General features: G+C 43.2%; 1 protein-coding gene across 2 annotated transcripts in view; it reads left to right on the forward strand.

Annotated features, from left to right (window-relative positions):
* The first annotated feature begins 14129 nt into the window (after positions 1 to 14129).
* EML5 (EMAP like 5) overlaps positions 14130 to 26100 on the forward strand; it is a 119163-nt gene continuing 107192 nt past the window's right edge. For both annotated transcript variants that reach the window (XM_066607581.1, XM_066607582.1), the window contains exon 1: positions 14130 to 14461. In XM_066607581.1, coding sequence (XP_066463678.1) covers positions 14265 to 14461 — 197 coding nt within the window. In that variant the 5' untranslated portion in view covers positions 14130 to 14264. The remainder of the gene's footprint in view (positions 14462 to 26100) is intronic.

Genomic DNA, 26100 nt, shown 5'->3' on the forward strand with positions numbered 1-26100 from the left:
TATAATAGTGTGCGCCACTGGCCACTATGGGGTTCACTTTTACTATACTGTCTTACAATTAGAATTGGCCCTTTGAAGGCCACCATAAGGCTAATGTGGCCCTCGGTGAAAATGAGTTTGTCACCCCTGGTCTAGGCGGTGGGATCAGGGGGCTCTGGATAGCTCTTTAATCAGCCTGTCTGTTAGCAGATTCAGATTGAAGTCTTCTCACCTCTTTGGTTTTGTATAAGGACGGAGCAGAATGTGATGATGCTGAATGTTTTATCACTTCCGTGAATCTCGCCGCTCGCCATTTACTGTCATTGCAGCGCCGGGCTGAGATGTCTCTCCGTTCCCTTTTCTTAATGGGATGTGATGGGTCCTGTCATCTGTAGATATGACAATCTCCCAGCTGAAATCCTTAACGCTGTCACTCAGGCTGAATCTCAGGGCACCCTGCGTCTCTCGCTGTCCCTGCTGGCACTGCCATACACAGAAGATCCAAATGTGCAGAGGCGGGCAATGACAACAGAGTGCCCCGTGTAAGGAGTGCGTGTGCCCTCACTTCAAGGCCATTAAAGCCACATCATGCCATCCATGCATCCAACACATCACACATGCCCCAGCCACACAAGACTTGTAGTGAATATGCTTCACTGACACACAAGACATATGCCACACATGTACTACTCATCAGCTGGGTATATGCCCAGTCACACACAGGGCACATGTTACAGGTCTCACTCATACACTGGACACGCGTCCAGTCACACATAGAACATATGTCACTGACACACAAGACACATGCCACACAAGTACTACTCACCAACTGAGTACATGTCCTGTCACACATAGGACACATGTTACACATCTCACATAGAACATATGCCACTGACACATAAGACACATCCCACCCATGTACTAATCACCAACTGGGTATATGCCCTGTATACACAGGGCACATGTTACATGTCTCACTCACACACTGGACACGTCACACATAGAACATATGTCACTGACACACAAGATGCATGCCACACAAGTACTACTCACCAGCTGGGTACATGCCCAGTCATACACAGGGCACATGTTACACGTCTCACATAGAACATATGCCACTGACACATAAGACACATGCCACCCATGTACTACTCGCCAACTAGGTACATACCCAGGCACACACAAGGCACATGTTATACGTCTCACACACAGGACACGTGTCCGGTCTCACACAGAACACGTCACTGACACACAAGTTACTACTCACCAATTGGGTACATGCCCAATCACACAAATGGGCTGAGCAGCGGTCACATTAGTTGTTTTCTTGTAAAGTACTTTTACACATAGTGAAATTTGGTGTTAATCTGCAGTATAATTTGCACTGCAGATTTGGGTTTGGATCCACACCAAGATCTGCATCAAAAACCACAGTTTGGCGCGTTTTTTTTTTTTAATGTGGATCTGCAACAGATCCTTTTGATTGAAGCAGTGAAGTTTCCTGTGGATCCACATCTAAATCCATACAAATGTTTTTTTTTTAGGTAGATTTGGGTGTACATTTTCTGCTGTTGAAAATCTGCACCAATTTTGCTACTGTATGTGTGAATGTACCCTAAGAAATGGACTGATGCAACAGCCCCCCCCCCCATGTACCCAGCCCTAGAGGAACATTTCATACAGAACTAGTGAAAGGTCCTCTACTTCTGTATTACACCAAGTCTTTCCTGCTATTTCTCTCACCTAACATGCTATGAAAGGCTCACCTAGGGCTGGAAATGTGCCAGCAGCCGTTGCATCAATTCATGACAGAAGTGCCCAGAAATGAACTAATGCCACAGTCACCACATAGTTACTCATCCCTAATGTGTGACAGTGCTCCCCGGCCAACAGGAGCGCTGAGTGAATGCGGGTATTGGGTGGCTGCAGCATTTGCCGCTGGCGCCCCATCCTCTGCACACTGCTCCCCCACTTGCATGTCTACATATGCCAGATCCAGAGGCGTAACTTTAAGCTCCCGGGCCCCGGTGCAAAACCTGTAACAAGGCCCCCAACTATAATGCTTTACTCATAGTATTAGGTTCCCTATATGGAGAAGAGAGGCCTTATGGGCCCGCTAAGGCTCCTGGGCCCGGGTGCAACCGTATCCCCTGCATCCTCTATAGTTACGCCCTTGGCCAGATCCATACTTTCTTCCAACTTTAGGCTGGACTGCTACTGGTGGCGACATTCATCAGGGTATTTGCGGTGGTGCGGAAGACTGACTTCCTGTTTTGCTTGCTCACAGGGGTGAGGCTCACAGTAAGGCCATCTTCCCAGAAAAAAAAATGTAAAACGTGGAATGGCAAAGAAAGTGGTGGTATTGCAAATTTGTGGAATTTGAAATGTATTCTTTCTTTTCAGCTTTTGGCTCTGATTTCAGTCACATCAGGTGGCTTTCTATGGAAAATGGAGAAATTGGTACTCGGAAGGTGGATTTCCCTGGGGTCGGCCCCCAGTCAGCCTTTTTCAAAGAAGAAAATGATTGGTCCATTGATAAAAAAAAGTGCCTGATAATTTTACAAGGTTTATCATGGCTCTAATAAACTTGTTACCAATTGCCTACCCAACACGACTATTTAGAGGTATGTGGCTTTGACGGGGTGTTACTAGTCATTCCAGCAGTCCTCTCAAATTGTTAATTTGATAAGTGAGGTGGTTGTGAACCCCTAAGGCAGTGGAGGCAAACTTATGGCACACGTGCCAAAGAGGGCACTCAGAACCCTCTCTGTGGGCATGTGTGCCGTTCGTTACTAGTACTACTACAATAAGGTGACCAGACGTTGCAATTTAGATGGAACAGTCCCCCTTTGGGACCCTCTGTCCTGCTTTCCCCCGGGTCCCTAAGCTGGAAAGCCTTTTGTCCCGCTTTTGTCCAGTTTTTCGAACATTTGGTCACCACCATGAAAGTGATTACCAGCCAGGCAGGGGTGTAACTAAAGGCTTGTGTGCAAACGTTCAACTCAGGCCCTTTCCCCTGACCTATATGTGTACCCATACCTAAACTGCGCTGCATACAGCTGCAAAACAAATTTACATACATAATGTAATCCCTTGACATAAGCGTTTCAAACATGACTTATTTCCTGGACTATGTGAAAATTTGTTTATAACCCCTTAGGCCGGGCTCACACAAGCATATGATTACCGTGTATTAACCCTTGGCAATCCAATTTTGAATTCAGGGTTTCCTAGGGGTTTTTCTCTTTCTGCCATTATACAATGGCGCCATCTGCTGACTAGAGCCAGTACTGCGGTATGGGAAATGCTGGAGAGGCCACTGACAACAGAGCGGACAATAATATACGGTAAGAATACCCTGCCGGACGTCTTCCGACATCGGAGCTGTACAGCCTTCAGTCAGAATGTTTGAAGATGTCAGACAGTGGATTGGAAAGAGTTAGGAGTGCATTGTACGTGCATTTGATATGCCGTAATTCGCAGGCAATCAAATACATTGTCATACAAAGTTCCACTCACATTTGCCAGTAGGAATTGCGTAATAAGCGAGTGCGAAATAATCAACACAAACATAATCAACAATGCAGGAAATATAAACAACGGAAAAAATAGGTGGACAGTGCATGACAGCGTGCGTGAGATACGCTGTCATGCTCAGTACAATTTTGCTGTGATACGCAGCCATAGGTCAGGTCACCGGCAGCTCAACAGCGATAAAATGCTGCGTGAGCCTCACAGTGTTTTATGCTTATGGCCGAGTGAGTCCAACATTAGGCTGTGTTCATGTTTTTTGTTTCATTTTTGAACCACAATTTAAAAAAACACATTAAAAACTCTCTCTCTCTCTCTCTTTCTCTCTCTCTTTCTCTCTCTCTTTCTCTCTCTCTCTCTCTCTCTCTTTCTCTCTCTCTTTCTCTCTCTCTCATTCTCTCTTTCTCTCTCTCTTTCTCTCTCTCTTTCTCTCTCTTTCTTTCTCTCTTTCTCTCTTTCTCTCTCTCTCTTTCTCTCTCTCTCTCTTTCTCTCTCTCTCTTTCTCTCTCTCTCTCTCTTTCTCTCTCTCTCTCTCTCGCTTTCTCCTCTGAGCGTGCTCGGGTGGGCGGTGGGTGGTAGCGGGGGCAGCCCTCCCCGCCGCCCCCCCTGATGCCCCGGAGGAGAAGGCAGTTACTCGAGATGAACGAGGCTCGCTCAAGTAACTGACCTTATCGAGCGTGCTCGCTCATCTCTACTAAAAGCACTCATCTGTACCCCACAAACGTGAAATTTGGCACGACCATTCTTTAGGTCCTAAGTAGGAAAAGTAAAGGGGTCACAACTTGATTATTCAGTTCTAAGCGCCAAAGTAAGAGACCCCCTATGTAATGTAACTAATAACACACATCTGTCGCATCATCAATATTCAATTCTAAGCACGAAAAACTCTGCGAAAATCCATGATACATGAGAGAGTTCTTTTCTCAGAAACCATAAAGCCTAGGGAAATGATTTGTATACTGAGGAAACTCTACCTCACCTCTATGCGTACATACTGCTCTGAGGCCGGGATGCAATTGTGACTCCTGGCAGTATGCCGGTGCAGCCGGGGTGCCGCACCTTGCCGGCTGGTAATCACTCAGTGGCACTGCTATGGGGTGACTATATATGAGCAATTTTTTAAATAGGGTCATATACATGAGTGAAAAAATTGAGGCACATCCTATGTTTCGGCGTTCCCTCCAAACGCAGCGCTCATTGTTTTCAATGGAAAAGGAAAGCACATTGCATGGCATGCGAAATGTGGGCAAGTGGGATGCAAGGTTTCCAATTAAAGACAATGGGAAACACTTGACGATTATCTGACACAGCTGAAAGCTGCGTCGAGTATTGCAAGCTCACCTAAGTGATGGGAGGTGTTTTTTTTTTTACAGAAAAACGTCTCGCATCCACTGGTATATCTCATATGCATGAGTGTGATATTGGGCCAAGTATCGTGCTTGGCCTTAGCATTCAGGTAAATTGCCGTACTGGCACTTTGCGATAAATAAGTTAGTTTTGGGTTGGTACTCGGTCTCTAAAAGGTTCTCCATCACTGCCCTATGGCTATCTAAGACTACTACTTATGGATTGACTTATCTCTCACTCATAAGCCAATTTGCTATTCGATATACTGTAGGTGCCATATTAGATAGGAATAATGTACAGGCCTGGAGATCTTTTTAACAGACCACACATCTTACATCATGTGTGCCAAAAACATTCTACCTTTATTTAGGCGGGTAAAAGTTTATATAAGGTTTCAAATCAGGACGTTAGGTAATTTAGGATACCGTTACATAATTTTGTGTGCTGATAGGTCATTCTCATAGGGAGGTATTTGTGAGGTAGCTGTGAGATCATTCACCCGGGAGGAGTTTCCCTTGAGCATGCTCTATTCATTCTTGACTTGTTGTCCGAAGAAAATACTTCCTGTGTTTCTCTCCAGCCATTTCCTGTCCCTCTACACAAAGACATTCCTAGATAAGTTTTCTGCTGGTCAAACTGGTTTTTATTTCTGTTTTTGGACACAAAGCACTGCTCCTTCAATTCTTGTGAAGGTGGAGGGGCGATGTTCCCTTCCCCCAGAGGTTTAGATTAGAGACACAATATAGCATCTTCACAGCTGATAAAAAAACAGAAAATACAGACAAGATGGTGAACCTCTCAGCCATCTACCACAATTATATGGTATATTGATACTTGTATAGCATTAATGATGAAAAAAAATTATAAATATTACAGTTAAGGACTCATTCACATAGGGGCCTACATGCACAAAAAGTACGCGTGTAAAAAAATTGGCGCCTATTAGAACCAATGGTTTTCTGTGGAAACATTCAGATGTAGGAATTTTAGACAAGCAAAAAACACACAACTAAAAAGATAAGACATGCGTGATTGAAATGCATGCATCTAAAGTCCGTGCTGCCCACAAAGATAGAACCTGCCCTGTCTTTGGTGCGCGACGCACAGGAGTTCCCGTAGACTCATATGGGAGCTGGATAACAAGGGAGGGGGAAAGGGAGATTAGCTAAGCATTTAAATTTCTAAACAATGGCAATGTGAGAGGAAGGCAGATAAGGGGGCAAGGGGGTGCTGCCGCACCGATAAAGCCAGAAGCATGTTTTAAATGTCCCACTGTAAGCTCCTGTTAGTTCACGAGTAGATGAGGGGGACTCTCCGGTGGTTTACTTCATCTCAGCAGGGCTGGAAGAATTTCCCTGCAGCTGGCAGAGAGAGATGAAGGGAGTCCCTGGGGAACCTCCTTCATTGCTGGGGACTCCCCTTCATCTCAGCGCAATACTGGCATTCCCCTGCAGAGGAGAATAAAGGATTCTCCAGCAGTGGGGAGAAAAAAAATTCCTCTGCAGGGGAATTCCGGTATCACGCTGAGATGAAGGGAGTCCCCAGCAATGAAGGGGGTTCCCTGGATATTCCCTTCATCTCGCTCTCTCTCCATCCCCGCTGAGATGAAGGGAGTCCCCAGCAATGAAGGAAAGCCCCGTGGGGCATCTCTCTCCCCTCTCTGAGCAGCGGTGCTTGTTTTCAGCAACACGCAATTTCACCACTAATTAGGCTCATGGCTTGATTATGGGAAATCATCATCGCGCTATTTTTCTCACAGTTAGCCACTATTTTTTTGCGTGGATAACTTTGGCGTGATTTTCATGCTCATGTGAATGAGGCCTAAGTTACCGTTTAACTGGCATCCGTGGAGCCTGACAAAAATTGCTACATGTATGGAAACTATAGTGCATTGGAAGGATAAGCCCATATTGAGCTAATGTAGTGCTAAGTATTTTTACCGTGTCTCCAGTCAGTTGTTGACTATTCCATTTGTTGCCGTTCTGCCTACGGTCCCTGGTGCGTTCAGTGTTATCATTCCTGCCTCGTACCTGCACTTCTCACTGAGCAGTGGATTTGTGCAGCAAGAGAGCTGAAAATTCCTTCAGATGCCTGCAGCCACAGAGTAAATGCCATCCATCACAATTGTAGTAACACCATGTAGAGTAGATTAATGCAATTGTATCCTGGCAGTAGCTGTTCTAATGTCTCCGCTGGTTTACAGTGTGTATTAGTCTGAAGTCCAGGCTGTATAGTTTACAGAACATGATGTGTAGCCTGGATAAAAATGTATCCACATCTCAGCTGAGAACTGGACTAGTTAGCACTATAAACAAGTGTTCTCATTCACTGACAGGGAACAGAGATCTTGTAGTGGGTGAAAAAGAAAAATATCAAAAAGTTATAGATCATGTAATTAATCATAATACAATGATTAACATCTTCCCACCTAGTACTGTAATAGCCCATTTACATAAACGATTAAAAGATTGTCAGTTTTAGTGATCATTTTGCCTAAAGTGGTAATGGACACTAATGTTCATTAACACTTTATTAGCTTCATTTGCATGTAAAAGGGCCTCCAGGAGCTGTTTGCGGAGCACAGCATGTGGTCTGAGCTCTTCACACAGCTCCTTTCTTCTCGCAAGGGCTGTTGGCAGCATACAATGTAATCTCTGACAGCCCGCGGAGAACACAGTATGTGGTCCCTGTTATCTTCTGTCTGGCTGAACAATGGATTTTAAGCTCACCTTGAAATCATTGTTCAGCCAAAGAGTGAACAATAGCAGCGTTTACATGCAACGATTATCGTCCATATGCCATTGTTTGAACCAATTTTGAGCGATAATCGTTGCGTGTAAATGGGCCTTTAGATCAATTTAGATTGATTTTCCCCAAAATAGCAGATATTGCATCTCTCCATGTTTCAAAAGCGTCTAGAAAAGAGGGTGGGTTTGAGTGGAGTGAGGTTTTTTAGAGACTTAACATCTGGCTTTTTAAAAAGTTGTCCAATTTATCGGAGTTTCACTGAAGCAGCTGGGTGGCGTACATGGTGAGTCCACATCTCTAGATGTAAAGACACCACAGACTTCTCAACATTGTGAGACATTAGAAACATTTGTTGCTTCTTGAAACTGCAGACGGGAAGAGAAGCTGCCAGAAAACTAATATCAAAAATCACTCTGATGATAAATACCCTTCATGGAGTTGTCAAAACACAGGAAAGACAATGGCAACATAATCTAATCCGGTAGTGCTATATAGCATCATTTATCATTGGAAAAAGCATACAAATACATATAAAATATCAATATAAGCAGAATGAATTCAAGTGCTCTTCAGATGTCTAACAGGAACTAGTGTCCTAGTAAAGGCAATTGGATAAGCTGCCAACCAATCATAGCTCTATGGGATGAACAATTGTATTAATGATTGCTTGCCCCCTATAGTCAGAATTTGCCTATTTAACGGTGCTATTAGACAAGCATTAGCGGTGGCTGCTAGTGCTTTCGTTTCCCCAACAGGCTATTATGCAGGTATTAATGGTGATTGTGTAATAGTGCCCTAAGGCTGCCATTACACCAGCATTTCTCTTTCACAAAATGCAGGAAGAGCTATGCTGATTGCAGCCAAAACCTGGACTTCTCAATTTAGTGACAATGACAAGTCTAGGTGCCAGTTGTAATCAGCATTTCTTCTCCTGAAAAATGAAGAGAAAAAAATGCTATTATGTAATAGCAGACTAAAGCCTCCGACACACTTGTCATTTGCCAGAGAGCAAGCCGTGACAGGAAGCAGGGGTTGATGGGCACTAGACACCATCTTCTTGCAGCCTCAATTGAGGCTGGGAGAGTGGTTCCGTCCCATAGGGACTCGAAACAGATAGCCCCTTGATAGAGACATTGAATAGAATGGGGCTATGCCCCGCCCACCAACGATGTGGCTGGCGGTGGCCATCCTGGCTCTATAAATGGAATTGTAGCTGCGCAACAAGTGTAGAGAGAGTGATGAACAACAGCAGCAGCAAGGGAGACGGGGTAGAAGACCCTGCATGTGTGAGAGCAACCAGGCAGAAACTACAGAGAAGTGGCAGAGGCCAGCCCCCATTGAGAGGTGCTGCCCCCATGCTGGGAGAATAGCATGGAAGGAGGCCATTAGAGCAGCCCTGATGACCCGAAGTTAAAGAAAACGCCAAAAGTGCCTGATGATCCAAGGGCCAAATATAATACAGTGCTCTGTGTAAGGAAAGGGGGTCTCCCTTCCAGCAGGGGACTCAGTCCTTGAAGCAGCAGACAGTGCCAAGGACTCAAGACAATGACAGCTGCTAGACACGTGAGACTGGTCCAAAGCAACGTTAGTGTGCATACACTATAAAGACAATGATGGACAAGTTTTGACTGAGGGAGTATCTCCCTGAGGGAACTATGATTAGTGTAGAGTTGTGACTGGTGATGAGAGTTTGACGTTTATGTTTAATATGTAATGTGATGTTACATGAAGATGCGATGTGATGGGGTACAAGGCATTTTGTGCTGACAGGAGCTTAATCATAATCATAAAATCATAGAGTTGGAAAGGAGCTTCAGAGTAATCGGGTCCAACCCCCTGCTCAGTGCAGGATTCACTAAAATATCCCAGACAGATATTTGTTCAGCCTTTGTTTGAACACTTCCTTTGAAGGAGAACTCACCACCTCCCGTGGTAACCTGTTCCACTCATTGATCACCCTCACTGTCAGAAAGTTTTTTCTAATATCTAATCTGTGTCTCCTCCCTTTCAGTTTCATCACATTGCTTCTAGTCTACAAATGAGAATAGGGCTGATCCCTCTGCACTGTGACAGCCCTTCAGATATTTGTAGACCGCTATTAAAGGGGTTGTCCCGTGAAAGCAAGTGGGGTTATACACTTCTGTATGGCCATATTAATGCACTTTGTAATATACATCGTGCATTAAATATGAGCCATACAGAAGTTATACACTTACCCCTCCGGTGCTGGCGTCCCCGTCTTCATGGCGCCGACCGAAGCCTTCTTCTCCCTCGATTAGATGTGCTTGCGCTGTCTGCTCTTCTGTTCTGTTCAATGGGGCCGCTCCGGCATGCTCGCGCCGCCGAGGTCTTCTGCGCATGAGCAGACCAGCTCTTCGGCGCGAGCACGCCGGAGCGGCCCCATTGAACAGAACAGAAGAGCGGACAGCGCAAGCGCGTCTAATGGAAGGAAAAGAAAGCTTCAGTCAGCGCCATGGAGACGGGGACACCAGCACCGGAGGGGTAAGTGTATAACTTCCTTATGGCTCATATTTAATGCACGATGTATATTACAAAGTGCATTAATATGGCCATACAGAAGTGTATAACCCCACTTGCTTTCACAGGACAACACCTTTAAGTCTCCTCTCAGCCTTCTTTTTTGCAAGATAAACATTCCCAGATTCCTTACCCGTTCCTCATAGGACATGATTTGCAGACCGCTCACCATCTTGGTAACTCTTCTCTGAACTTGCTCCAGTTTGTCTATGTCTTTTTAAAAGTGGGGTGCCCAGAACTGGACACAGTATTCCAGATAAGGTCTGACCAAGGAAGAGTAGAGGGGGATAATGACCTCACGTGATCTAGACTCTATGCTTTTCTTAATACATCCCAGAATTGTGTTTAGCCATTTTTGCTGCTGCATTACACTGTTGACTCATGTTCAGTCTGTAATCTATTAGCATACCCAAGTCTTTTACGTGTGCAGCTGCTTAGCCCAATTTCTCCCCTTTTTCTTATGTGAGACAAAAATGTACAAGAGACAGTAATGCTGTAATGGAGATGCTGATGGAGATGTGAGGCTACGATGTTCGTCATGCCATTAACCTTCAAGGAAATAGTACACAGTATGATGATGAACATGCTGTACTATGTGGACAGAGTTTAGTAATGAGATAATTCGAAGTGACTTGTCCCGCCAAAGTGATCCCCAGATATAAACATGTGGAGATGAATATTACGTGAATTTAACCGTAAGTCACACTAAAGTACGAAAACCCTGTACAATTTGCAGGTAACAGTAGCTTTACCTACAAAACCACGTGGCGTATTACAATCCATATGCAAACTGTGCCAACATGCCATTCAGCACAGTTGTTGTGTCTCATCATAGCTGCCAATGGGGGCCTCATCCTCACATGTCCAGATCATAACTCTACAATATAAAAAAATGTTTGGTTGCATTAATTGATAGGGGTAGGGGGTGCAGCAAAGTGAGTTAAGTGGGTTATTCGAGAATCTAATCCACTGGATAGGTGATAAAAGTCTGATCTGTGGGAATCTCACTGCTTTGACCACCCCAGCCCTTGCACTCATTTATCACTGGCAGTCCCATTGAAATAAATGAAACTACAACGTACATGTTCAGCTGCTGCACTATTCAATCACATCACTGCAATGAGGAGGAGAGGGAGACATGAGACCCCTATTCTTGAGATCAGTAGGGGTCTAAGTAGTGAAAAAATTCTACTCTGGGATAACCCTTTTAGGCTTTAAATCCAGGTAGGGGGCAATTGAATCTTTGCCCCGATTGCAGGAAAACCTAGCTATTCCTCTGTCCACTTTTGTAAGGAGAAGTATAAGCTTCACTGCGTTTTACATATTTTTCAGCTTCTCCTGTCTTGTTTGAGATTAATTTCTTCTGCTTATTTCGAATACACATATATATCTTTTTGCAGTGCCAAGCGTCAGATGACTTGTCACATGACCCAGCTGATCCATCATATTGAAGGCCAAGAGAAGAGAGAAACTGAAAGAATGCAATCACATTTAATCCTCTAATGAAAAGCAATACATTATTAAGGTCATCCTGTACCCGGGGGCCTTGACTAGAGCTGGATATTACAGAGCTGCTTGCGTTGTGCCTCCATAGTCATCTCACTGCATATCATTTAGCATCCACAATGATGGGCAGAATATAGCAGAGTCACTTCTTTATACACAATGGCACAGGTTTACTAATCCTAGCTAATATTTAGACATTGTGGGATACATCTCCTTAGCCCTGTGCACAGTTTACTTAGACCAGCATATCAAATGTCAGTCTAAGAGCGAAAGCTGTATTAAGAGGTGCAACCCTCTATATACATTGGGCTCACCTAGCAGCACCTCCGTCACAAGATAGAAGCCTGCGCTGGCTCTACGCTGATGTATGTTTCTGCTATAATGTACACCAGTTTCTGGCATACATTATAGCTAATGTGACATGTGGCATGTGGCCAGGCCTCTAACATCTATGCCCTGTCCTTTCTTTGAAAAAGTGGTAGGGCCCAGCGTTCATGAAAAACTGGCCTTGGGAAATCTTTTCCTAGTATCTGTTTTCTCTAGCCGATGAGACTATACACGTAAACGATTTTTCATATGGGCCGTGTGAAAAAACTCATTGCATGTCCTATTCCCATCAGTTTTATGGACGAGAGTAAGGTATTCAACTTGCAGAATTCGCATGGGTATCTATTTACAGTAGGATGTGAGTTGCAGCCAAGTTTCTCGGCCACAACTTGCATTGCAGCTGTGTACCTCTAGCTTACAAGGGGTTACCTGTTTCATATAAATAAAGCTTAAAAAGAGTCTGTCACCATCTTTTTGCACACCTCTCTGAGGGTAGCACAAGGTAGTGACAGGCACACTGATTACAGCGATATGTCTGCTGTGTGGATCTGTGCAGTTGTTTGGGAGAAACTTGCCTTTTTTCAGTAGCAGCAAATGCATAGTGGACTACTTAAAGTAGTCCTGGATATTATGAGCTGCAGGATAGTCCTGCCCACCCCGTGCTCTAGCCACTGACTGGCAGCTCTCTGCTTATTACTGTAATAGAGAGCCACCAATCATTGGCTGGAGGGCAGGGTGGGTGTGGCTAGCCTGTGGCTCATGAATATCCAGGACTAATTGCTACTGATAAAAGGCAGGTTTCTCCAAAACTGCTGCACAGATCCACATAGCAGACATATTGCTGCAATCAGTGTGACAGGCGCTGACTTATGGTGCTCTCGGTGAGGGCTGCAAAAAGATGGTGACAGACTCTCTTTAAAGGGATTCTGTCACAAGGTTTATGATGCCCCACCCACGGGCAGCATGAACCTGGGACAGCTATGCCCATTGCCTCTGTGTATGTGATATTCAGAATGAAGCACACTTAAAAGTTTGACTTGAGGGTGGGCTAAGCTTGCTTCTCCCTGCCCGCAGCATGTAGACTGAACAGCTCTCTCCCCTTTTCTGTATACATGCCTTGTCTCTGTCACTCAAAACGCAGCTCTGAGTCGAACTTCAAAGAGTGCTTTATTCTGAAACGCAGCATTTCAGAATAAAACATACCTGGGGGCAATGGGCATATGTATCACAGGTTCATGCTGCCCGTAGTTTGGGCAGCATGAACCTAATGACAGAATCCCTTTAATCAATGAGTAATTTTAAAATTCTGTAACTTGTTAAAACAAAGGGGGGAATTTCTCATCAGGGGATTTTTTGATGCCACTTTCCCTCCAGTTTTCTTCCTATGACAAATGTATCAAGTGTTGCTCGATGTTGATAAATTTGTCAAATGTTTAAATATGTCTAGAGATGTGGAATCACTTTGTATGCCATCCAGCTACTGGGGTGAGATTGTAAATAATTTTGTGACTTTCTATAAAGTCACACTTGTCTCTAAATCCTGACTAGGCAGAAAGCCTAAGCGGTTGTGCCTTTCGCAGACTTGGTGCATGGACTTCAATGAAATAAAGTTTGTTGGTACTTCTTGAACTTGGCTACTCTTTGTCTCCTACTGCCCTGCCATGGGTTCCTGCACTAGGAAGCTCAAGAACACATCGGGGCCTGCATGCAATATCCCTGTACTGTACAGCTGACTGCCAGTGTATATGCCCACCCCTTCCTCAGAAGCTGGTATGAACTGCTGGGACATATGGTTCCAGACCTACAAGAGTTATTAGTTTTATTATCATGGAGAGCCACAGGTGGCAGACACTGATCCATCACACTCTCATACCCAGCGCCCCTACCCATCCGGACCCCACACCTAGGCAGGCTGCTACCACTTTAACTCCGAGTCCAGCCAAAGAGACCTGGCTGTGATTGGTCCATACACACGTCAATCCCATCAGGCTTCCAATCAGCGTTGAGCAGAGGGTGTTCCTATGCCAGCAGCCGCGTCCCGGGCTCCAATGCTCAGTGGCCACTGCAGGAGACTGAGGACGCGGAGCTGCGGCAGGCGGAGGCCACAGGAGCTTCAGCACCGCGGACAGCGGCGGCACCATGCCAGGAGCCCGCAGCACCTTCTCCCCCACCGCCTTCGGATAAGACGCGGCGCCGAGCAGCAGAGCCGTCCTTCATCTCTCCCGTTATTGATGCGGCCACATCCCCGACCGTCTGCCTGCAGTGTATGAGGAGCTCACCCCGGGGACATGGCTGACAGGACGGCGCCCAACTGCCACCTCCGGCTGGAATGGGTGTACGGCTACCGGGGCCACCAGTGCCGGAACAACCTCTACTACACCGCGGCCAAGGAGATCGTGTACTTCGTGGCGGGGGTCGGGGTGGTCTACAACACCCGGGAGCACAAGCAGAAATTCTACATGGGCCACAACGATGATATCATCAGGTAATGCGGGGAGCGAGGGGTTAAACAGCCCGCAGATCTACAGCAGTCTACTCACAAGCTGCCCCCACAGGTGGCAGAAGCCAGGGAGACCCTCTAGTACATGTATCCTGCCCTCAGGAGTGCCCCTAGTGATGGCAGAGACCCTCTAGTACATGTATGCTGCCCTCAGGAGTGCCCCTAGTGGTGGCAGAGACCCTCTAGTACATGTATGCTGCCCTCAGGAGTGCCCCTAGTGGTGGCAGAGACCCTCTAGTACATGTATGCTGCCCTCAGGAGTGCCCCTAGTGGTGGCAGAGACCCTCTAGTACATGTATGCTGCCCTCAGAAGTGTCCCTTGTGGTGGCAGAGACCCTCTAGTACATGTATCCTTCCCTTAGGAGTGTCCCTTGTGGTGGCAGAGACCCCCAAGCACATGTATCCTGCCCTCAGGAGTGCCCTTCAGTGGTGGCATAGACCACAGAGACCATCCGATAGCGGTATTCTACCCCCAGGAGTGCCCTCAGTGGAGTCATAAACCACAGAGACTCTCTATTAGCAGTGTCCTACTCTCAAGAGTGCCCCGAATGGTGGTATAGACCACAGAGACCCCCTAATAAGCGGTATCCTACCCTCAGGTGTGCCTCCAGTTGTGGTATACACCACTGAGACCCCTAATAAGTGATATCCTACACTCAGGAGTGCCCCCAATGGTGGTATAGACCACAAAGACCCCCTAAAAAGCGGTATTTTACCCTCAAGAGTGCCCCCAATGTTGGTATACACCAACTGGGGCCCTAATAAACCATAAGCTACCCTCAGGAGTGCCCCCAATGGTAGTATACATCACAGAGGCCCCTAATAAGCGGTATCCTACCCTCAGGAGTGCCCCTAATGGTAGAATAGACCACAGAGACCCCCCTAATAAGTGATATCCTACCCTCAGGAGTGTCCCTAGTGTTGGTATAGACCACAGAGATCCCCAAATAAGTGGTATCATACCCTCAGGAGTGCCCCAATGGTGGTATAGACCACAGAGACCCCTAATAAGCGGTATCCTACCCTCAGGAGTGCCCTCAGTGGTGATATAGAAAACAGAGACCCCCTAATAAGCGATATCCTACCCTCAGGAGTGCCCCTAGTGGTGGTATAGACCACAGAGATCCCCAAATAAGTAGTATCCTACCCTCAAGAATGCCCCCTCTGGTGGTAGAGACCCTCTATCTTACCTTCTAGAGTGCCTTTAGTTGTAGCAGAGACCAAAGGACCCCTTGCCATTGTGGTATCCCACCCTCAGGAGTACCCTCAGTGGTGATATAGAAAACAGAGACCCCCTAATAAGCGGTATTCTACCTTCAGGAGTGCCCCCAATGGTGGTATAGACCACAGAGACCCTCTAATAAGCGGTATCCTACCCTCAGGAGTGCCCCCAATGGTGGTATAGACCACAGAGCTCCCCAAATAAGTGGTATCCTACCCTCAAGAGTGCCCCCAGTGGTGGTAGAGATCCTCTAATAGCAGTATCTTACCTACTAGAGTGCCTTTAGTTGTAGCAGGGACCAAAGGACCCCTCATCGTTGTGGTATTCCCCCCCCCCCGTGTTAAAGGTCCCTGAGGCCGCTCTCATACAGCCCGCTTTTCAGACACCATGCTAACTGCGGTAAAACGCTCCCATTGATTTCAATGGGCATCGCAAACCAGCGCTCAATTTTTGCACATTTTAGCGCTTTTTAACGCTCTTCATCACCCATTACAATGATGGTGTGTATTAAAAAACGCTGTAAAACGCTTTGAAAATGCCATACAAAATTGCCATAAAATCCTGCAGTTTCGGATGTTTTGTGAACACGTGTGAGAGTGGCCTAAAAGTATCCAAAGAGAAACTCTCCCTCCAAAAGTGCCCTAAGTAGCACCAAAAAACTACTAAGGACCCCCAGTATTCTCTTACAAGGGAGTTCATAGACCACCTAAAGGGGGAATTTTCTGTAAGAGCGTCCTAAATGGTATCCTGTCCCCTACCAGCGCCCAAAGGTAGAAGTACGCCCCCTTCCAGTGATATATAACCGCCCACTAGGAATATTGCCCTCCACGGGTGTCCATAGTGGTGACAAGCCGAGGTGACAGAGACTACGCTCCAGAGATGTTGGGGGGAATCCCTGGTGCTGTGCCACAGTTAAGTGTGCCCTTCCTGTAATTTGGGCACCCTGTATTACTGTTACTATGCTGATACTATACTGTTATAGTAAGTCTGTGAGGACATTGGGTTCTTTATGGTTCCTGGGTTATTATTGGTTGGGTATTATGGGTTCTACCTGGACATCAGCTAACTGTAAGGATCTTACTGGGGTGCTTTCACATGAGACAGAATATTCCACCATGTGGAATAATCTTCACCAAATCCTCATGTCTAATGCGAATAGTTTGATGTGAAATTGAAAATGACAGAATTCTGCTGGCAGTTCCTCGTCAAGATCCATATTTAAGCCTGCAGATCTTGGTATGAAGTTTAGTACTGGAATATTCCATCCTATGTGAAAGCGCCCTCGTAGGGTGTTTATATTGGGTGCCCATCAGTTGGTATATGGTATATGTTACAGTGTGAGTATATTGCAAGCTGTGGATATACGGAATGCTTTATATTATAGGGTGTTATACACTTTTTGTAAAAAAGAAAAAAATATAAAGCCCCTGGAAGACATTTGTTTTGCATCTCAAGTAGATAGGCAAATGATTAGAGGTGTGGTGTGATTAGACAAACGGTCTTGCCACCTGAGGCCCTAAAAGTGGTTCCACCCTTGGCCTATAAAAAGGCTCTCAGAGGCTCCTTGTGTGTAGTGACCTCTTCTTTCACTTGTGTAGAGCTTGTTGGCCACTAGATGCCTCTATGATGGAATCCAAATTTCACCCAGTTAGCAGAGTTTGAGAAGGAGCACATTATTGGAATGTGAGAAGCTGGATGGTCGTATCAATGAGTTGCCCATCACCTGGGTCGTTCTGACCAGACTTTTAGGGGGTGTTGGGAATAGTGGATGTGTGAGGGCATGCATACACAAGGCAACCAGCTCAGGACTCTACCAATGGACCACCAGTAGAGAAGTTTGTATGACAAGCACGATCAGCTCCAAGTGTTTTGTTGACCACCATCCAGAACCAGGTGACACCATCGTTACAGGCCCCTGCGTCTATTGGTGCATTTCCAGGCGCTTGGCTGAAGGATATTTGGTCTCACTGCACCCACCCATTATGTGTTCTGCCTTTGACACCCACCATCGTCTCCTCCATTTACAGTGGTGTCTTGACAGCTATGTTTGTGTCTGGAGACGTAAGGGTCAGCCTCTTTGCTGTGGAGTAGCACACTGCCCCCGACTGCTGGTATGATGGTCAGCGGGGCTATATGACAGCCGGTCACCCGTAGTAGTGGTATGAGGGACCATGACAGCTTAGCGATGTGTTCAGGATCTTCTGCAGCCACATGTGTTCCTCTCATGGTGGCTTCCAAGTGGTATTTTCCAGCAGGTTAATGCTTGGCCGCACACACAGGGGAAGTCATAGGACTGCCTCCACCACATTGCTGCACTTCCGTGGCCTGCCTGGTCACCAGATTTATCACCAATAAAACATGTATGGGACCATCTGAGACACCAACTATGACAGCCTACGAGTTTACACAATCTAGAGGCTCAGTTACAGCAAATGTGAACTGATATGCTGCAGGAAACCATACAGAACCTGTATACCTCACATCTTTCATCCAAACTAGATGTGGTATAACAGGGTACTAGAGCCCCCATGCCCGTCCGTATCACATCTTGTATCCAAGCTAGAGGCAGTGCAACAGGGTACTAGAGCCTCCCTGCCTGCCAGTATCACATCTTCTATCCAAGCTAGAGGTGGTACAACAGGGTACTAGAGCCTCCATGCCTGCCTGTATCACATCTTGTATCCAAGCTAGAGGCGGTACAACAGGGTACTAGAGCCTTCATGCCCGCCTGTATCACACCTTGCATCCAAGCAGAGGCGGTATAACAGGGTACTAGAGCCTCCATGCCAACCTGTGTCACATCTTGCATCCAAGCAAAGGTGGTACAACAGGGTACTAGAGCCTCCATGCGCACCTGTATAACATCTTGTATCCAAGCTAGAGGTGGTACAACAGGGTACTAGAGCCTCTTTGCTGGCCCGTTTCACAACTTGCATCCAAGCTAGAGGTGGTACAACAGGGGTACTAGAGCCTCTTTGCTGGCCCGTTTCACATCTTGTATCCAAGCTAAAGGAGGTACAACAGGGTACTAGAGCCTCCATGCCCACCTGTATCATATTTTATATCCAAGCTAGAGGTGGTACAACAGGGTACTAGAGCCTCCATGCCCGCCCCTTTTCACATCTTGTATCCAAGCTAGAAGTGGTACAACAAGGTCCTAGAGCCTCCATGTCCACCTGTATCACATCTTGTATCCAAGCTAGAGGCGGTACAACAGGGTACTAGAGCCTCCATGCCCACCCGTATCACATCTTGTATCCAAGCTAGAGGCAGTACAACAGGGTACTAGAACCTCCATGCCCATCCATATCACATCTTGTATCCAAGCTAGAGGTGGTACAACATGGTACTAGAGCCTCCATGCCCATCCATATCTCATCTCGTATCCAAGCTAGAGGTGGTACAACAGGGTACTAGAGCCTCCATGCCGTATATATCACATCTTGTATCCAATCTCTGCTGTAGTCTGGGGTATATTACAAGCAGCGGATATTTTGGCAGCTGTATATTATAGGGTGTTATATGCTGTAGTCTGTGATATATATTACAAGCAGTGGATATGTTGTCTGCTGTATATTATAGGGGGTTGTATGTTGCAGTTTGCGCCATACTAGAAGCTGTTGGCTTTCGCTAGATATGTATTATGCACTATATGGACAAAAGTATTTGGACACTGCATGGTTTTCAGTAAAAGTGCTTAATTATCCTATTTAGTAACGTGTCGGCCCTCCGTTTGCTTGTATTACAGCGGTAACATGTTGGCATACTTTCCATAAGTTCTCTGTAAGTCTGCACAGGAATAGCTGCCATTCCTCTACCAGGCTGTGAGAAGAGATTGCTGTGAGGATGGGTGTGGGTGGCGGTATCGTACCCGTCGCTCCAGTTCGCCCCACAAGGGCTCGATCGGATGAATGAATAGTTATTACAAAATTAGCAGCTTTTTATTTTATCCATGCCCTTCCCAGCATAACATTCGGCAAACTCAGTATTTGCATATTTATTGATTTTCTGCAGTGTCCTACAAGTCCCATCATGCCAGGAAGACTTAAGCCCATCAAGGCAAGCTGGAAGTGTTGCTTGACAATACCTGGACAAGTTGCAGGGCAGATATGTAGCAGCGAGGCCCTGACAGTATACTCAGCCACTTCTCTACATGCTGCCAGAGCAGATAGCCCCATCTTATATGATGTGTTCTATGTATATATACTGCACTTGTATGCTGATCAGCCATAATATTAAAGGGGGTTTCTAGACAAAATACTATTGATGACATATCCTCAGGATAGGTCCTCAATAGTTGATCTGCTGCTTGAGAGCCCAGCCAATCAGTTGATCAGGCGCCCCCTGTCAATGCCGGATACACAGGCGTTGGAGTGGAAGCCACTGCTCTGACCCCAGAGTAGTAGCCGGCGCTTATAACTGTAGGCGCAGCACTTACTAAAATCAATGGCAGCTGCGCCTGCAGTTACAAGCACTGGCCACTACACGGGGGTCAGAGCTGCAGTAACGTCCACTCTGATCCCTGGTTATGATGGTGCTGATAGCGGCTGCTTAATCAGCTGGGGTCCTGAGCAGCGGACCCCAACCAATCAACTATTGATGACCTATCCCAAGGATAGGTCATCTTTTTAAAACCACTAACAGGTGAAGTGAATAACATTATTTTGTGCCAATTACACCTGACAAGAGGATGGTTATATTAGGCAGCAGGTGAACAGTCAGTTCAAGAAGTTGATGTGTTGGAAGCAGGAAAAGTGTTCAAGAAAGGACAGCCAGTGTATTGGCAGCTGGATGTTGGTACCCCAAGGCTCATAGATCCGTGCGGGAGTGAAGACTAGTCTGTCTGGTCCTATTTTACAGAAGAGCAGCAACTAGCTGGAAATGTTACTGCTGGCTGTAATAGAAAGGTGTCAGAACATACCCACAGACTGCATACCCACAGACTGGTCAGTGGGCCCATGCTGACCCCTGTCCACTACTGATAGTGGCTACAATAGGCATGTAAGCATTGGACCGTGGAGCAATGGAAGAAGGTGGTCTGCTCTGATGAATCATGTCTTCTTTAACATCATGTAGATGGCCGACTGTATGCGTGTTTTTTATCTGCGGAAGAGATGGCACTAGGGTGCACTATGAGAAAAAGGCAAGCTGGAGGAGGCCGTGTGGTCCTTTTGGGGACATTCTGTCTTGGCATCCATGTGGAGTTACTATGACCCTTGCATTGTGCAATGCCCAGCCCTACATTGCTCTGGTACTTCCTAATGCCAGTCACCTCCTTTCAGCAGGATAATGCCACCTGCCAGACTGCAAGCATTGTTCAGGGCTGCTTTGATGAAAATGACAAAGTTCAGAGTGTTGACTGAATCTGAATGATGTGCTGGAGAAGCAGGTCAGACCCATGGAGACCCCACCTCACTACTTTGGGGACTTAAAGGATCTGCTGCTAATGTCTTGCTTCCACATGCCACATAATAGCTTCAGGGGTTTGTGGGGTCAGAGCCATGTCTGCACCATGAGAGGCACAATTCACTGGGGCAGAGAAGGTAGTCTATTGTTAGAATATAGCCCTACACAGTATGGACACTTATTAAAACTCACCTTTTATCGGGCAAGCTAAAAAATGGGGCGAGATATTTGGCATTAATGGTTTTAATGTTATGGCTAATTGGTGTATACATGTCTGTAGAGCTCCTCGCTATAACCCTGCCTTCCTTTTGCCCCAGTTATACATATTATATGTGGTGGCAGCTCACAGGAGGGGATAGTGTAGCCTCCTCACAGCTGGTGTGCGGGGAGATAAGCACCAGGCGGTCTGGACAGCTCCAGTATATAGTTACCGCCTCATAGACCCAGCCCTCTTCTATACAGATCACCTTACTGCAGACAGGAACCAGAGCCAAACCAGCTGTGCCATGCTTATCTATCTATCTATCTATCTCATATCTGTCTATCTATCTGTTTATCTGTCTCATATCTATCTATCTATCTCATATCTATCTATCGCATATCTATCTATCGCATATCTATCTATCTATCTCATATCTATCTGTCTCATATCTATCTATCTATCATTCTAGCTCATATCTGTCAGTCTAATTATCTCATATCTATCAGTCTGTCTAATTCGTATTCTATCTATCTAACTATCTATCTATCATTCTATCTCATATCTATCTGTCTCATATCTATCTATCTATCTATCTATCTATCTATCTCATATCTATCTATCTAGCTCATATCTATCTATCGTTCTAGCTCATATCTATCTATCGTTCTAGCTCATATCTGTCTGTCTAATTATCTCATATCTATCAGTCTGTCTAATTCGTATTCTATCTATCTAACTATCTATCTATCATTCTGTCTCATATCTATCTGTCTCATATCTATCTATCTATCTATCTATCTATCTATCTATCTATCTATCTATCTATCTATCTCATATCTATCTATCTCATATCTATCTATCTATCTATCTCATATCTATCTATCTCATATCTATCTATCTATCTATCTCATATCTATCTATCTATCTATCTATCTATCGTTCTAGCTCATATCTATCTATCGTTCTAGCTCATATCTATCTATCGTTCTAGCTCATATCTGTCTGTCTAATTATCTCATATCTATCAGTCTGTCTAATTCGTATTCTATCTATCTATCTATCTATCTCATATCTATCTATCTATCTCATATCTATCTATCTCATATCTATCTATCTCATATCTATCTATCGTTCTAGCTCATATCTATCTATCGTTCTAGCTCATATCTATCTATCGTTCTAGCTCATATCTGTCTGTCTAATTATCTCATATCTATCAGTCTGTCCAATTCGTATTCTATCTATCTATCTATCTATCTATCTATCTATCTATCTATCTATCTATCTATCTATCTATCATTCTATCTCATATCTATCTGTCTCATATCTATCTATCTATCTATCTATCTATCTATCTATCTATCTATCTATCTCATATCTATCTATCTATCTCATACCTATCTATCTATCTATCTATCTATCTATCTATCTATCTATCTATCTATCTATCTATCTATCTATCTATCTATCTCATATCTATCTATCTATCCATCTATCTATCTCATATCTGTCTATCTATCTTTCTTTCTCATATCTATCTATCTATCTCATATCTGTCTGTCTAATTATCTCATATCTATCTGTCTGTCTAATACGTATTCTATCTATCTATCTATCTATCTCATATCTATCTATCTATCTATCTATCTATCATTCTAGCTCATATCTATCTATTTATCTGTCTCATATTTATCTATCTATCTCATATCTATCTGTTTATCTGTCTCATATCTATCTATCAATCTCATATTTATCTATCTATCGCATATCTATCTATCTATCTCATATCTATCTATCTATCTCATATCTATCTGTCTCATATTTATCTATCTATCTATCTCATATCTATCTATCTATCTATCTATCTATCTATCTATCTATCTATCTATCTATCTATCTATCTCATATCTATCTATCTCATATCTATCTATCTGTCTAATATCTATCTATCTTTCTTTCTCATATCTATCTATCTTTCTCATATCTATCTATCTCATATCTGTCTGTCTAATTATCTCATATCTATCTGTCTAATTCGTATTCTATCTGATATCTATCTGTCTCATATTTATCTATCTATCTATCGCATATATATCTATCTCATATCTATTTATCTCATATTTATCTGTCTATCTTGTATTATATCTATTTATCAATCTTTCTCGTATTATATCTATCTATCTATCTGTCTAATTCGTATTCCATCTATCTATCTATCTATCTCATATCTATCTATCTATCTATCTATCTATCTATCTATCTATCTATCTATCTATCTATCATTCTAGCTCATATCTATCTATGGTTCTAGCTCATATCTATCTATTTATCTGTCTCATATTTATCTATCTATCTCATATCTATCTATCTCATATCTATCTGTTTATCTGTCTCATATCTATCTATCTATCTCATATTTATCTATCTATCGCATATCTATCTATCTATCTATCTATCTATCTATCTATCTATCTATCTATCTCATATCTATCTATCTATCTCATATCTATCTGTCTCATATCTATCTATCTCATATCTATATCTATCTATCTATCTATCTATCTCTCATATGTATCTGTCTCATATTTATCTATCTATCTCATATCTATCTGTTTATCTGTCTCATATCTATCTATCTATCTCATATTTATCTATCTATCGCATATCTATCTATCTATCTATCTCATATCTATCTATCTATCTCATATCTATCTGTCTCATATCTATCTATCTCATATCTATATCTATCTATCTATCTATCTCTCATATGTATCTGTCTCATATTTATCTATCTATCTCATATCTATCTGTCTATCTCGTATTGTATCTATTTATCTATCTATCTTGTATTATATCTATCTGTCTAATTCGTATTCTATCTATCTATCTATCTATCTATCTATCTATCTATCTATCTCATATCTATCTATCTATCTATCTATCGCATCTCTATCTATCTATCTACTCTCTATCTCATATCTGTCTATCTATCTGTCTAATATCTATCTATCTTTCTTTCTCATATCTATCTATCTTTCTCATATCTATCTATCTCATATCTGTCTGTCTAATTATCTCATATCTATCTGTCTGTCTAATTCGTATTCTATCTGATATCTATCTGTCTCATATTTATCTATCTATCTATCGCATATCTATCTATCTCATATCTATTTATCTCATATCTATCTGTCTATCTTGTATTATATCTATTTATCAATCTTTCTCGTATTATATCTATCTGTCTAATTCGTATTCCATCTATCTATCTATCTCATATCTATCTATCTATCTATCTATCATTCTAGCTCATATCTATCTATGGTTCTAGCTCATATCTATCTATTTATCTGTCTCATATTTATCTATCTATCTCATATCTATCTATCTCATATCTATCTGTTTATCTGTCTCATATCTATCTATCTATCTCATATTTATCTATCTATCGCATATCTATCTATCTATCTCATATCTATCTATCTATCTCATATCTATCTGTCTCATATCTATCTATCTCATATCTATATCTATCTATCTATCTATCTATCTATCTATTTATCTCTCATATGTATCTGTCTCATATTTATCTATCTATCTCATATCTATCTGTCTACCTCGTATTGTATCTATTTATCTATCTATCTTGTATTATATCTATCTGTCTAATTCGTATTCTATCTATCTATCTCATATCTATCTATCTATCGCATCTCTATCTATCTATCTACTCTCTATCTCATATCTATCTATCTATCTATCGTTCTAGCTCATATCTATCTATCGTTCTAGCTCATATCTATCTATCGTTCTATCTCATATCTGTCTGTCTAATTATCTCATATCTATCAGTCTGTCTAATTCGTATTCTATCTATCTATCTATCATTCTATCTCATATCTATCTCATATCTATCTATCTATCTATCTCATATCTATCTATCTATCGCATCTCTATCTATCTATCTACTCTCTATCTCATATCTATCTATCTATCTATCTATCTATCTATCTATCTATCTATCGTTCTAGCTCATATCTATCTATCGTTCTAGCTCATATCTATCTATCGTTCTAGCTCATATCTATCTATCGTTCTATCTCATATCTGTCTGTCTAATTATCTCATATCTATCAGTCTGTCTAATTCGTATTCTATCTATCTATCTATCATTCTATCTCATATCTATCTCATATCTATCTATCTATCTATCTATCATTCTATCTATCATTCTATCTCATATCTATCTATCTATCTATCTATCCATCTATCTATCACATATCTGTCTATCTTTCTTTCTCATATCTATCTATCTCATATCTGTCTGTCTAATTATCTCATATCTATCTGTCTGTCTAATTCGTATTCTATCTATCTATCATTCTATCTCATATCTATCTGTCTCATATTTATCTATCTATCTCATATCTATCTATCTATCTATCTATCTATCTATCTATCTCATATCTATCTATCTCATATCTGTCTATCTATCTATCTAATATCTATCTATCTTTCTTTCTCATATCTATCTATCTCATATCTGTCTGTCTAATTATCTCATATCTATCTGTCTGTCTAATTCGTATTCTATATATAATTCTACCTGATATCTATCTGTCTCATATTTATCTATCTATCTATCTTTCTCATATCTGTCTATCTATCTGTCTCATATCTATCTATCTATCTATCTATCTATCTATCTATCTATCTATCGCATATCTATCTATCTCATATCTATTTATCTCATATCTATCTGTCTGTCTATCTTGTATTATATCTATTTATCAA

The sequence above is a fragment of the Eleutherodactylus coqui genome, chromosome 6 (genome assembly GCF_035609145.1).
Source record: "Eleutherodactylus coqui strain aEleCoq1 chromosome 6, aEleCoq1.hap1, whole genome shotgun sequence".
NCBI classification, from domain to species: Eukaryota; Metazoa; Chordata; class Amphibia; order Anura; family Eleutherodactylidae; genus Eleutherodactylus; species Eleutherodactylus coqui.